The following is a 15,637-nucleotide window of genomic DNA, read 5'->3' as shown; positions in this document are numbered from 1 at the left end:
TTCGATTTTTGGATTGGTTCAATTCTATTACACCCCTACTCCAAAATTGAATCAAATCAATCGATATCTTTTTGTACAATCTGTACCCGAAGGAAAGCATGCTTAATCCAAATCAATCCAATCCAAAAGACTTCGGATTAGTTCGGTTCTCAAATTTATCCGATCCAATGTGCTCCCCTACCTTGTATTTGTTTGTAGTACAGGTGTGCAACGTGCTCCGATTCAAACCGAGAACTAAACCAATCCAAAGTTTTTGGATTGGTTTAGTTCTGTTTGGATTAAGGTTTGATTCTCAGTTCAAGGCTTTATAGAATCTAACCAAAACTAGAACCGGACCCTCATGTAATAAATAAATATTATTGATTGATTATGAATTATTTTAGGAGTTAGTGACATGAATTAATGATTTTTATTATAGATAAATTAATGACTTATTTTATGGATAGGTTAATGATTTAGTATATCAAATTTTATGTTTATTATATATTTGATTTTTTTTTACAATTAAAATTTTGTATCTTCCAAGCAAATTTATAAAATATTGGCAACTAATAGAATCAAACCGACTTAATTCGGTTTGGTTCTATTAGCTTTTCAATTTGGTTATGGTTCTTATTTAGTAAAATCAACCTATGCCGGTTGGGTTCCAATTTGGTCTCAACCCAAATCAAATTTCACTCCTAGTTTGTAGGGAGGTAAACCTAATATAACTAATTTTACAGGGGTGTCACAAAATTACACTTTTTTTATTATTATTTATCAGCAAGAGGATGATACATTGACAAGGCCAAATTTGATGGATCGGGAAGTAGGTCTTCAAATGGATTCGGTCGATGTGGGACCAATTTGATAATGATCAAATTTAATTCTGAACACTCCCTAATTTTCTTATGTTTGGGAATGTTTTTCCTCAAGTTTGTTACATTTTCGGTCAATCGTTTGAGGATGAGTAACATTTTTATTGCCCAGCCCTCTTTTTGATCAGTGATTTTCGATCATCATGTTATGTAAAATGTCTTGCATTATGTTGCGTTACATAGAGCTATGGGGGTGCATGGGGAACGCCCCCACTAACCCGAATTTTTTAAAAGGTACGAAAAGGGCAAATCGTATACTTTTTTCTTAAAGATTTTTTATTTTTTAAGAGTTTCTATTTTGGAGAGTTTTACATGTTTTGGTAACCCTCAATTATATAAATAGAGATCTCTAAGACTGTAAAACTTAAGAGAAAAATAGTTATTGTTCTTATTTTATTGTGGACTTAAGCACATTGTCGAACACGTAAATCCTTGTGTTTTGTACGATTATATTATCTTTGTTATTTCATTTTTTCAAACATCCAAACGACTGAAGGTGTGGGGGAATAATATTTGGCTTTCACTCAAATCTTGACTTGTCACTTAGAATAATCCACCAAGATCCAAAGTTTATAAGGTCGAACAAGTTGTTTCTAAAACAGATTTCGAGAAAAGAGTCATAAAGACCCTAAATATATAACAAAGGAATCAAGCAAAGAGTAATTTAATAATTATCACATGAAGAAGCTAAAATGAGAACAAAAAAATAAAAAACCTAACCTCGAAAATCAAGGGTTTCAAGAAATAAACAAAAACAAAGAGAGAGAAACACTCACATACAACACTCTAAAAATATAGGGTGATTTAGACATGATTCTCTATGTTTTTGTTGAATATTAGAGATACCCCGCTATATTTTGAAAGTGATGACATGCATCCCTTGACCTCAGTCTTCTACATAGACTTAGAGATCAATAGAGCACCCCTAGGAATATCCTTCCATCTCATCCATCCATTTGATGGAAAGCCTCAAACATCGATTGAGTGCGACAGTTTCCTTGTAAAAACCTATGATGTGCTCCAAAAAAACTTCCATGATGCCATGTGGAACATTCTTTGGGCCCATGTGGTTTTAAATCTCGTCCGATAAGTTTTGACTTGGCTATCCATCACGTTGGTGGTCACAACACTGATACGTTTCGGCTTCAGATGGGATTTAAAACCACGGTGAGTATAGCATTATATCAAAACATAAAAATAAAAATCTGTAATGGGTCGACCCTCATCGAAATCTTTCCTATTTAATTAATCTTAAACCAGGAAAAAGAAAAAAAAACTAACTCAATAATATGAGACTTCCAAATGGTTGACAAGAAATACATAAATCTCATTCTCAATGCAAATATTTTTTGGGAATTTTTGTTTTTATATACAGTATTCAACCATCCCAGATCATAAACATAATCACCAAGCTCCAACAGTAACATGTCAATCAATCTCAGTTTTTTTTTTTTTTTTTTTTTTTTTTTTTACTTTCCCTGTGGTCAGTAAAATTACATGCAAAATGCTCCATGGAAGCACACCACATTGCCAACCCAAGATAAACAGTCAAATTAGTCGCTTGAGCACACAGCACCAGATGTTTCAATTTCCTCGCCACCCATTTCTTTCCATACTCATCTTTCATCTATGATGAAGACAACACGTGTTCATCGATACTGAATATGAGAGCAGAAAAACTCTTAGCCCACAACTCAGCCTAACAAAGTTTCTTTCTGGGTCCAACAAGAAAGGTATTAGTTGTAAATGTTAAGATAATGAAACTTATTTTGCCTTCAATGGATGATGAATCACTTCTGGAAGGCGAAGATTGGTCTGTCAAATCCAGTAACGCTACCTGGTAAGCTGTCGGCTATGTTCTCTACCGTCCTGAAACCAATCTGCAAGCATTTTTAATATCAGATGCCTAAATCAACCTAAGAAAAAGAATATATATATATATATATAAGGTAAGCTTTTTCATTTTGGGTATTTTCGAATGTCAACCTTCAACCGAACAAATAGTCTACCTTGTCCAGAAGTATATCCTGAAAAAGGCATGGATGGATCAAAATATTTTGGTAATTTAACGTCGCAGTCTGCAAATAGTCAGAAACAGTGAGTTCAACCTCTTGAAATTGGTGTTTGAGATGACTGAAGATGGCATATAATTTGATATTATCAAACAACTAAAAAAAAAGACAAAAGAAAGATAGTTCAAACATGCTGACAAGTTGTAAACTCGATTATTTATATATATATAAAGAGAGAGAGATGAGACATGCAGGGTATTAAAACTAAACAAATGTTTTGCTAATTTAGTCAAAATTTGATGATTTGTAACTTGGTACAGCAAAGTTTACCGGTAGTATTTGCCAAATTTTGTTGTTCACAGCCAAAACATTAAACCAAATGAGAAGTATTTAAAATCATTTTTATCTCCATTTTTGAGAGACTTAAGGACTCTTGAGTAAAAAGTATTGTAGGACTTGAAATCAAGAACAAGCGCTCGTCAGGTTGTTTGTTTATTTCAAAGTTTTATTTTATTTTTTTTATGGGTAAGCTCGACTTGAACCCGTTACCTCAAAGTTGTTCTTCAAAAATAATATATATACGTTCTTCATAATTTCATAGTTCTCTCTCTTTTTTTGTATGGGTAAGATGGACTTGAATCCACGACCTAAAAGTTGCATTGAGGTATGAGTCTAATACACAAGATTCATTCATTATATTTCTTTAACATACCTAAGCTATAATCTACATGATTCATTGCTATATTTAGAATTTTCAGGTTAAGAAAATCAAAAAAATTGGGTGAGAATCAATTTTGTTTGTTTCCACCCAAATATGCTTGTCCTTAAATTACTTACATGCATGGGTGCAGAGCAGTGTCACTCTAAAATGGTTGAGTATATATTGTGATACAATGAACTGTAAGTGCTCTCATCATGAGCGTGTGTTGTGTCAATGCTTTTACAATCATTATGCAGATCTCTCCACAATGGCAAACTTCTAAACGATTTCTTCATGAAAAATTGATTTTCTTTTCCTAATACTGAGGACAGGAAAATATGGAAACTCAACTACTTTTTTTTTATGAAAATTGAATTTCTTCATGAAATTCATTTAGCTAATATTTCATACTACTTTTTTTTTTAATTGATTGTACATTTTTGTTCTTACTGACAAGCATAAATTTATTCAATCAGAAAACAGAACAAAGAAGGCTGAGGAGACCTTTAGATGAAAAGGGAAACCATATCTACAAGCACACAATCGAGAGAAATCTCGAAAATGATACCTAAAATGGTCACAATGACGCTCTGACAAGAATGCACCTTCCCTTAAAAAATGCGACTATTATGCTCTTTCCAAACACCCCCAACAAATGACAAATGGAACGAACAACCAAAGAATCCCTTCTCCAAAAATAGATATTTAGGATTGCCAACTTTGAAAAGGATGTAATAACAGAAAATACCCAACTAAAATCCAGTAAAAGTGGAAGAAAGATGAAATGAGACCAAATGTCTCAAATGAAGGAACTATGAATCAAAAAGTTTTCCATTAGCTTTGTATAGAGAACAAAAATAACAATCCTAAGTTATATTATAATCGATAGTCAAAATTCTAAGGCGACCAAATTAAAAAAGGCTACGTTGGATGGAACTAGAGGACCCCCAATAACTGAAGGTAACAAAATAAAGGTTGGTGCCTAAGCCAAGGACTAGTAAAATGATTTGATAGAGAAAACACAATCCTAACCCCTCAACCAGAACCCACAATCTTCCTCCAGGAGAGAGATGGACACGTCAAAATTTTCCTGGATAACTTTCTTCCGAAGACTATTATGATCAATACGACAACCGTTGGCCAAGTGATGTCATGTTCATGACCATGGTCTCCTTTGCTCATACATGATAATATAAAATCACGTCAAAATGTGGCACACAACATTTCAACGGCCTAGAACATTAAAGCATAAGCCTCATGGGTCATGAGCATGCCTTCCAAAAAAATATTGAATAATTTAGTAATAAAGAAATTGAAAAAAAAAAAAAAAAAGATGATCCATTTCATGTTAGAAACAGATATGCTTTTGTTGATGCTATTTAATATATAGCTTACTGTATAATGTTTTATTGGCATCATTTAATTTAGAATAGCTTATTATCATTAAACTAGGGTTAGGACAGGGTCAAAACAGAAAATAAAGTGAAAACATTGTACGCTACTACAACCTTCTACCAACAACACATGCTCGCAAGGTACACACATTTATGACAAAAAACTTAAAAAGATACGTGGAAGGGAGGCAGTAATATTTTTCAAAGCCTCAGTAGATAAGCCATAGGCCAGCTTTTATGCTTTTCAAATAGGGTATGGGGTTTTTTGGAGAAGCTCCACCCCAAGGTGAACCTCAAGTATAAACCACAAACATCTTTTAAAACATTGCTTCCCATTCGTAATGCTAGGCCATTAATGAGATACAAGGATACAGCTACTTCAACATAGTATTGTTCTATGCACGAATGAGAATGTTTCACTTCTATTTACATGAATCAATTAGATATAGAATGAATAAAGAATTGCCCAGGTTGCTTGTTAGCTCGTTGTAGGGGTGAAACTCCTCAATTATTTTTGTGTGGTTCAGACTCCATCAAGCCCTTCGTGTACATACGTTAAAATTAAGTGGTGAAACTCTTCTTAAAGTTCTACAACCCTTCTTTATTTTCTCTACAAACCCCCAACCCTCAAACACTAGAAAATTAAATTCGTCCATCACTTTCAGCCCACAGATATCAAATTTTATCATACCTACCTTCCTAGCCTGACATGTTAAAAAGTATCCCATCTTCAACCCTAACCCTAGCCCCTATGTTTAAGTTCCATTAAATCCTATTCCAGCACCTTTCAACCATTTTTCAAACCTAATAAAAGCCTATCCTGCAGTCCTCCTGTTATCAAAGCTATTATACATCATTTTGGCATCAGAGATCTTGTCCTACATCATATGGAGTCAATGAAAGCTTGGCTACATAGTTTGGCTGTCTAATATATGCTATCCACACAATGATTCCATAAAACTGCCCTTTAAGATATAACCAGGACGTGCGTAGCTAGAGAATCAAAAAATAGAAATATGGAGATATTAAATACCTCAGACACCAAATAATTCTTTTGATATGACTTCCAAGGTTGAGGTTCCAACACAAGAATGCCACCCTGGTCATAATAATTATAAAAGATATTAGTAAATTGTAACAAAATTAGGAAACAGGAATCCAACTTTTTTTTTGATAGACCAAGAACAAGAAGACTATGCCTTAGAACCAAGATTCAAGACTACAAACCCAGTCCCATCTCCCCAAGAAATCCTCGAGCAAGACACCCCTAAAATGTAATAAAGCTTTTACACCATCAATACACAAAGCCCAAAACAGAAATCCAACTTTGATGCAGGTAGGCCCACACCAAATGGTTGATACCACGACTCCCCTTCAACATGCAACATGTGTCCAAACAAGCCCATACTATGGTTACTTTTTTAGTAGTAGTGATAAAAACCTCAAGAGTTGGTGAGACGGCCAAGACCACAACTCAGGAAGCAAAGGTCTTGAGTTTGAATCCCCCCTTAGGGGCCATACTGGTTAACACCCTCAGGGATTTATCCCAGAAATTACCTGGTGCATGTGGGGGGAGGGGACTGAGCATGCCCCGAGGATTAGTTGGGTCTTCTAAGAGGCCCGATACCTCGGTTCCAACAAGAAAAAAAAAAGGTAATGATAAGGGATGGGACAATTAGAAAACAAAAATTAATTCATTAGGAAAACCAACTTTGTGCCACCCTATCATTGATCAGACACCACCAAAAACATCATCCGCATGAACCATTTTTATAACCAAACAAAATGACAACATTCTTAGAAAACAAACATATACCGGTCGAAGAAGTCTCCAGATATTCGCAAATAAAGTAATCAATCCATCATCGCCCCAATTCAGATGGATCCATTTTGTCACACTCAAACTGCAAAATATGAACGAAGCCCATTTCAGCACAATACCAATACACCACAAATACAGCCAGAATATACTAATTTGTGCAAGAACAAGAAAACTAATGATAGAACCAAGAATCAAAGAAGTACAGAAATTATACAATGCAAGCTAATGAATTAATAACAGTAGATGTAGATCAATATAAACACAATTTCATTCTCAAATTTTTTTCGGCAGGAAAATCCTCAGGAGTTTTTTTTTTTTTTTTTTGTTTCCTCTAAGGTTCTCGGGAAAATCAAATACATAAAGTTTTGAAATTAACCATTGAATTGTAAAAAACCAATATTCATGAAGATCTTATGATAAGTGCACACCATAGTTACTGAAATTACAATTGATCAGTTCATAGTGAGATATCTACTGTCTTGCAAAAACTATCAAACCACAACTGTCCATCAAGTATGATCACTAGATCTCGGGCAGAACCAGGATTTTCTTGTGGGGGGCAAAGTTTAGGTTAGTATGGTAAGGTTGAAGAACTTGAAGAGGATTGATTTTGGACATACCTTCTTGATCTCGCTCTTTTCTAATAGAATAATGCAAAAACGAGCTTATTACCCTCATCTTCAACCTGAAACCAAAACCCTTTTGGTTCTCTTGTTAAAACCTCCAACCTCTTGGGAAAAATTTATTACCCTAGTTTTCAACCTTAAGACTATCTACTTTAACCTTCAAATCTAAAAGATAAGATAGGATTTTTAAAGTAATAATATTTTTTTTATGGAAAATTCTAGCTCTTATTTTTTATTTTATTTTTAAAGAAAGAAAGTATCAGGATTTTTTACAAGGGTTTAAGCCAATGTTCAAAATGATGGATTAGAGATGAAGTTATATAGATTAAAATTAACTACTCTAGAGGTCAAAGGGCTCGAAGATGACTAGTTTTAGGAAGAAAAAATTAAGGTGTTTTTTTTTTTTTTACAAGTTGAAAATGAGTGTATTTTAGTTACATTTTGTTAGTCTAGAAAACAAGAATAAGGTCAAAGTAGCATGTCATTAGTAATAAAATATAGGGATATCTCACATATTCACCAATTTGATGGAGGGGGAAAAGATCAAAGGGGGCATGGCGTCAATTTGAAAACACAAGTGGGGATCCCACAAATATATACCAAACTTAGGAGGGGACGATAAAATTGAAGGGGTGGAATGGGGACAACAGGGTGAAAGGAGCATTTCATCAACTTTAAAACATAGTGGTATCTCACTTTATAATCTAAATTTACCGGGGGGAGGGCTTCTAATATCAAAAAATTGAGGGGGCCTGGGCCCTTACTGGCTCCGCCCTTACTTGACAGAGTTGACACAGAATGAGTGAAGAATTTACCAAAGAATAGTATCATATTTCTCTGAGTGTCGACCCAATCTCTCAACAAAATTTTCTTTTCGAAAAGAGACTCTGTCAAACAGATTTTTTGGTTTAACCACAGCTTCCTCATTCAAAGACACAGCACTATTCCCCACCAAACCATTTGCTCCCTCTGAAAGTTCTGATTCAGAAGCATTTGAAGATTGACTTTTCGTGCTCTCCATTTTGGATATTCTTTTGAGGTTCCAATATGCACTCTCTACTAGATCTGCAAAAGCAAGAGCAGTTAAGTTTAAACATAACCTCGGCCACAGGAACCATGTCACTTTACTTCAAATCAAAAACATAATTTTTTTTTTTATAGGCAAATCAATAACATAATATTAGTACACAAATACTTTACTTATATACTTGCCTGCTTCATAAGAAACTTCAGGGTAAAAAAAACTTCCAAAATTAAATAGAAATACTAATGGAGGGTGCGAGATGTGTGTGGTTGCTGAAGTACACTAGAAACATTTTTGACAAAAGTATTAGAGAAATAAGTTATATGGTTAGTGGGTAAGTAAATTTAATGCATTATCTTTGTGTACTTTATTGCTAGTTGTAAAAAAAAAAATTAAGTTTGTAATTGTAACAGCACTATGGCAATTGGCATAAAAAACTATTTCACATTTAATAAAAAGAACTAATAATGGGTACTACTGTAAAGATCTCTGTGAGAGCTTTCTAGCAGTACTACGTTACTTATAGCTTTGGATGTTATGCCGTTTTGAAAAAACCAAACAGGAAACTAATTTTTGAGGGGGTGTGGTTTGATATGATTCGGTAGGAGTATGGTGGTTGGACAGTTTTGTAAATTTTGGCAACTTAGAGGATAATTTTGGTTTTCTGAAGAATGAAGAGGCCAAAATACCCTCAATTGTATTATAATTCTAACATGTTTGCAAAGACATTGTAGGAACAGTTTTGGAAAAGGAGCTGTAATGGCTTCGAATGGAACATCATCGTTGTATGGTAGTGTACATGGCCTTGTTAGCCATCCACAATGTTCCACAGGCTTGAAAACTTTAGATCATTTTCATGGTCAACAACTGTTTAAATAAATCATAAAAAGTTGGAAACAATAAAGTCCACAGAACATAACCCCAGAATATTGAACAATAATAGAGGTGAAATTCAACAAAACCAAACTAGAAAAATATAGCAGCAGAAAGTCTAGCTAAAGACTCATCATAAAGATTCAGACTTTGATTACTAGCACTATTAATTGAGTGCCCATTGTCTGCAAGTAATGAATATATTTCAACTAAGGGAATATCAACTAATTAACAAATGAGTAGACCATTCAACATAGGAATTTTGATTTCAATGTTGGAATATGTAAGGAAACCACTTTCAAGTCCAACTATGAAATAACTGCCTCACGAAATTAGACATAATAAAACGGAGCTTTGGGGTTAATTATGGAATTTATAAGCAATAGTGGTGGAAAACTTCCCACTTTTTTAGATCTTCTTTTTCTTACACAAACAAAGGTGAACTGATTTGGCCTCTTGATCCCAATTTAGGATTAAAGTAGGGCTAAGTAATTAAGATCAAACAAAACGTGTTGGGCTGATTTACCTTGTGAATTGTGGATGTGAGATGCATTGAAACATAACTCATTTTTCTCAACTCCCACCTATGATCAACTAAATTTCGGTGAAAATGATATTCTCACCAAGAAGATCATCCTCTCAAAAAATCAGTCCTTTTTGAAACTTCTAACTACATCAACACTAGAGTTCAAATTAACACTAAAATTAGATGGGCCAAAAAAATTTCATGTTGTTTTCCTCATTTAATAAGGTTAAAAGGATTTGAATGAACTTACTTTTGGGTCCACTGACCCATAAACTTTTATCCCACACTAATATTGACCTTAACACCAAAAAAAATTGGCTTGATCGACGATTTCTAAATGTTGAATTTCGGCATTTTCATCAAAGGATTGAAATACTAAATTATTTTTTTACTTACCTAAATGTAAGGAAAGAAACCAAGTTCTGTGACATCATGAAGCACAAAGAAAATATAATTGATATCCCACATACAGATTGTGAAGATCAGAGCGTTTTCCTTACAAGTGATTTTTTTTCTGTTAGACTAGTGAAGGAGTCCGTACCAAGAGACTTTGCCAACTTACCAAATTGGCAACTTCTCTTACAAGTGATATGATAATTAATATGCCACGACTTGAGAGAAACCATATTCGAAGCCACCAAGGAAAGTGGAAATCAGAGATGCATTTAACAAATTTCCCTTGACAAGAGAAAGATGAAGGTGTAAATCCCGGATGCAATACATTGCAAAATCAAACCTTAAAGTTTAGACTAGTGATGGAAAGAAATCAAATATCAACTAGCACTTGAAAACAAGCATCAGACCATATTGGGCATTTATGAGAGGAATATTTCTTCAGAGAAGTGAATCTTGTTAAATATAAAGACATGATACAACTGACCACAAACACCCAGTTCATCATCATCATAGCCCGTGCTGTATCCCAATTATTAGGGGTTGGCAATATGAATCTGACTTTGACACTATCTCATTTTAGAGCTATATATCCTCTACAGTCCAATTCACTCTTGGCCTGTCTCACACTTTTACAGAACCCCAACTTGCACAAAAGCATTCCCCACTGGTCTCATTGGTGTTGTCATTGGTCTTCCTTGTTTATACTCAATCTTTCAAAATGTTAATATTGTTTGAGCCTTTGGGATATGCTAACTACAAACCATCTCAATTTGTAACCAAAAGAGGTGGTATCCCAATTTGTAAAGAAAATGGTAACCCTTAGACTATTTCTAAAGCTTTACAAATGAATTCAGGATCATGTTTAATATTCTTAGTATTCAAAGACATGAAGAAAAACCCCATTTTAACAGTTCGCTAATCTAAAAAGATGGATTAAACCACGAAAAGGAGGATGAAATGAAATGTTCCTACCATACACTTGTCAACAACAAAATAAGGTGGTATCTGAGAAACTTACGAGCATCGATGTCTATACCGAGGATGCTTTGGCAACAAAAATTCTTCGCTGTAGATGAAAAAAATAATTGCATATTAGCTCAGGGTTTAAGAAAAAGGTGCCAAATAGAGACTGATATTTGCAACATAAATATTAGTCAACTCAAAGTAAATATTAGACAACATTCAGTAACCTGATAGAAATTATGAGCAAGACCGAAATACCTGAATAAAAGTAAACTGTGCTATATGAACATAAAATAACTAGTTCTAACAGTATCTGGCCCAGAATCCAGCAGCTGAGAACCTACTGTTCTAATAGGAACTAAAGAAACTTTAAGATGATAAAAAAAAAAAATCGAGTTATGCTAGGATGAGGATTCGGAAACCCAACCCAATTCTATTTTGTATTATGTATATGTATTTTAAGCGAAGGGTGCATTTTGAAATTTCCAAAAGATTTACAAGGATGAAGGGCCAAGATTAGAAATAATCAAAATTATATCAAGGGCTGATATTTGCCCTCATTATGTTGCGCCAAGTATGATGAGTTAAAAAGGGCTTCGAGTTTCAAACTCCCTTTAGCCTCTCTTCCCTCTTCTACCAAAAATTGCATCTACATCATTACCGCTGATAAAACAAAGATATCTTTCTTCTCCACCCTCCCACCTCCCTACATTTGTCCATTTCAATCTCTGTCAGAGCTTAATTGGCGAGAGTGGCAAGGGCTGAGGTCACAACAGAAGTCACGAAGGACAATGGGGACGATGAGGAAAAATATGGTGGGGAATCAGAAAATTTTAGGCTTAATAGTCACAGGCCTACTAATACGATTAAGGGTGCCACTCCCTTTCTGAGACCTCAATCAATGCTCCAAGAGTTGTTCCTTCTCCAAACTTTGTTCCCAAAATGTTTTTTTTTTTTTTTTTTATTAGTGTAAATTTACTAATGAAGGAACGAAATACAAAAGAGACATACAAGGTGACCAACCCAAAAAGCTCCCAACAATCTACTAAAGTCTCCCACCAAAAGACAAAGTCTTCATAGAAAACACCCTTGAAATCAGGGTATAGCTTACACCAAAAAAAATAAAAGCCCCAAAATGTTTAGAGTAATGTCATGAAAGTTTGAGATCATCCCTCTAAAAAATTTCTAATTCCTTTCCGACCAAATTCTCCAACAAATGGCAAAAGGAAGAAACCACTAAAAAATGTTCAATCTCCTAGAGAAACAGGACAAATCCCAACTCTAAAAGAGAGAAAAAGCAGTGATCGAAAGAATAAAAGAATCACAAATAGGCCAAAGAAGTGCCTCCATAAGGTAGAGGAAGACTCATAGTGTAATAAAATATGATCAACGGCTCGGCATTGGCTAGACAAAGAGCACAACAATTAGGCATCACAAAACCTCAAGAGATAAGCAGATCAAGTGTGGGTACTTTGTTCCCAAAATTTGAAACCTAGCTCTATCCATTTTGTTGATCACTCTTTCTTCTCTTGATAGGTGGCAAGAAGAACTTGTTCCCATGTGTTGAATAACAATAGTTGAACAACTCAGGATCTTTTTGAATTTTGGCTCTTTTGGGGGTTTTCTTTTCGTCATTCAAAATGAACATTGTGGAGCCTATTGCCTTTTGCCTTTTGCCTTTTGCCATTTGTTGGGGTCTATGGAAGGAAAGGAATAAGCGAATTTTTTAAGGAAAAGAGTCACCTTTTAAAGAGCTTAAGTTTAACATGTTGGGGTTACTTATCCATTGGGGAAAGGTTTCTCAAGAGTTTAAGGGCATCTTCTTTGAAGATTTTGTTGTTTGATGGGATCTCGTTTGTAACTTGGGAGATTAGTGGTAGCTTTAGTAATTTTTTGTGATTTTCTTTATTTTACCCTCTTTTTGATAAGCTTTGTAATTTTGGGACTTCTCGTCCCTTTTCTAATGAAATGTTAACCTATCAAAAAAACAATAGTTGTGACAATATTGACAATAATTACAGCAATGTGGCAACAATAATGTAATAATAGAAAATTTTAAAATGCTACAAATATTTCAGAATTATTGACCAACAAAAAACCCTCCACCTAAAAATATATAGCTTTTGTCAATAACTCATTAGATATGTATTGCTAATGAGTCATATCATTCAAGGATTGCATGGTGGTGGCTAGTTGGAAATGCAAAAAAGCTATTAACATGGATGAGTGGAAAGACAGCTTAAGCTATTGCATGAGAGAGAGAAAGAAGACAGGTTTCTAAGTTGACATAGAAGAAGGCAAATGGCAACAGCCAAATTACTAGAGATGGCATAAGTTAAACCTGATCAAAGATTGATAATGCAGGAGAGAATGATGTCTACTAAGAGAAATAGAGAAGTTTTCATACAATCATAAAAACCTACAAAAATACTGAAAATAATCTTCCAATGCGGTTGAAATAAGAAACAACCTACTAATTCCCTCTACAAGTGAACCGTAACGCAATACTATGGGTAACTAATGTTAGCAAAGCTTCAAAAGTTATCATAATATTTTTTATGGATAAAGATATTATTAATCAATCAACGTCTATTTACATGATCTAATAACAACTTTTTGTAATAAAACAAAACCCTAAAACTTAATTACCTAACTTAAATTAAGACCTACGTAACAAATCCTAACCATCCATCTAAAGGATCATGGATATTTTTTTTGCATGAAGCCTTAAGATGATTCCAACCCGATTTTCTGTCAAGTTTTTGGAATCCCAGCTTGAGACCAACCCAGTGTAGGAAAAGACCCTTCCAAGAACAACTGAAGGTTAAGATGGGCTCCCCGAGTTGGTTTTTAGAGTACAGCTTAAGGGGTTCTATGTGAGGATTAGGATTACAATGCAACTGATTAAACCCATACTCCACGTGGTTAACTTACACTACAACACCCCAGCTACACATTCTAGTTTTGGTTAGCAATGGAGACAAATACCAAGACAGAAATCAAAACAAAGGTGGATGTAAATGATGATCGGTCTATTAGATCAATTTTGAGGAGTGTGTGATCTAAATATCATCACAATTCTCTCTTTTAGTCTATTAATAGCATAAATGGTTAGGATAAGGCTTCAAGATGAAGCATTAGGAATAGGTTTAGAGTTAAGATTTCAGGATTTTGAAAGGGCACTACTTGAAACTTTGGGGATCGTTTTCTCCATGACCTTCAAATGGATAATACTGATCCTAATGCAGAAATACACAAAAAACACTCTTTGAAGCTAAGTAAGCAACATCCATCAATAGGGATAGTTTATTCATCATAATCTGATATGAACCTAAGTAACTAACAAATACACCAAAAGAATATGGGTGTTAATTGTCCAAAAAGTTAAGCCCTTATCTCTTTGGGGTCCTAACACACCACCACACTCCGCAATCAAATGTCCATCATGGCCCATTCTAGGGCAACTTGCACTTAGGTGGGACCCTTGTCGAGCCCTCAAGTAGCCCTTTCCCAGGTCACCCATCCACCGACATCTTCGATGACCCTCTGTAATGGCTTTCACTCTAATACCCTTCTCATCCCCCCCCCCCCCCCCCAACCCACCCACACCCATGTGGTGTTTCCTAAGGTCACCCTTTCCAAGGTTTGAACCCTAAAGGAGATCGTGGCTCTAAATCCAACTAAGGGTGCATAAATTTAAGCCCTTGTCGCTTTGGGAAGTAACACAATCCTTCTTATAAATAACAATAACATATAATTCTGCAACCTAATTAAGAAGAATTTTATCTAATTTTCTAAACAAACCTATAATGCTGTTCCTACCAATAAGGTACAACTAAGGTAACAAAATTAAAACTACCCCAACAACTTATAAGACTAAATGAAGAATCCTTAGAACACAACAAGAACAACCCAAAACATAAATAAACTTAATAATCCGATAAAAAGTAAAACCTCTGCCAATAATCAACATGAATAAAAATTACCGATTTCAATAGTTATTAGACCCTGATTGCACCCAATGTCAAGGCAGTCCTTCCCTTCAAACCATTCCTTCTTCAACACCATTAACCGTGGATCTTCCTTCATGTTTCGACAAATCTGAAACATAAAAATTAAACAAATATTTCAAAACTAAACATGCTCTCTTTTGTTTTTAGAGAGATAGAGATAGAGAGAGAGAGATTACACGATAACCGTAGTAGTTCCTGTAATTTCCGAAGATGGCCACCTCTTTACGTTTTCTCTTCTTCGTCGCGGACTTTTCTTCGTTCGCCATTGTTTTTTTGCTTCTTTTTTCTTCTCTGAGGCTGAGTTACAAAAACGCAGAGCTCTTTCTCTCTCTCTCTCTCTCTCTCTCTCTGATTATTTGGTGGGAAGGGTTTTGTAGGGTTTACTGTAAGAAACTAAGCGTAGCTTAACAGCCAAGATTCAAATAACAGCA

At 34.8% G+C, this 15,637-nt stretch overlaps 1 protein-coding gene across 1 annotated transcript; it reads right to left on the bottom strand.

Moving 5' to 3' along the window:
• Positions 1-2,174: 2,174 nt before the first annotated feature.
• On the bottom strand, positions 2,175-15,621 carry LOC147388746 (S-adenosyl-L-methionine-dependent methyltransferases superfamily protein). The gene is made up of 8 exons (XM_086418454.1): positions 15,383-15,621; positions 15,180-15,294; positions 11,249-11,296; positions 8,227-8,476; positions 6,780-6,867; positions 5,997-6,062; positions 2,867-2,935; positions 2,175-2,737 (listed from the first exon to the last, which is right to left on the bottom strand). Exons 1-8 carry the CDS (start codon positions 15,470-15,472, stop codon positions 2,648-2,650), a joined length of 816 nt encoding a protein of 271 aa, XP_086274580.1. The 5' UTR covers positions 15,473-15,621; the 3' UTR covers positions 2,175-2,647.
• Between the last annotated feature and the right edge of the window lie 16 nt (positions 15,622-15,637).

The sequence above is a fragment of the Akebia trifoliata genome, chromosome 12 (assembly GCF_017979445.1).
Source record: "Akebia trifoliata isolate Shusen 1 chromosome 12, ASM1797944v1, whole genome shotgun sequence".
NCBI classification, from domain to species: domain Eukaryota; kingdom Viridiplantae; phylum Streptophyta; class Magnoliopsida; order Ranunculales; family Lardizabalaceae; genus Akebia; species Akebia trifoliata.
The sequence above is the reverse complement of the archived record's forward strand: the minus strand, read 5'-3'. Positions and strand labels throughout refer to the sequence as shown.

Bases quoted from the DNA above. Each gene is read 5' to 3' on its own strand.
- LOC147388746 (XM_086418454.1), bottom strand. From the start codon at position 15,472: ATGGCGAACGAAGAAAAGTCCGCGACGAAGAAGAGAAAACGTAAAGAG. The intron at 11,297-15,179 runs GTAATTTTTATT...TTTCATCTACAG, and splicing joins TCTAATAACTATTGAAATCG to CGAAGAATTTTTGTTGCCAA. The intron at 2,936-5,996 runs GTATTTAATATC...GACTATTTGCAG, and splicing joins AGAATTATTTGGTGTCTGAG to ACTGCGACGTTAAATTACCA.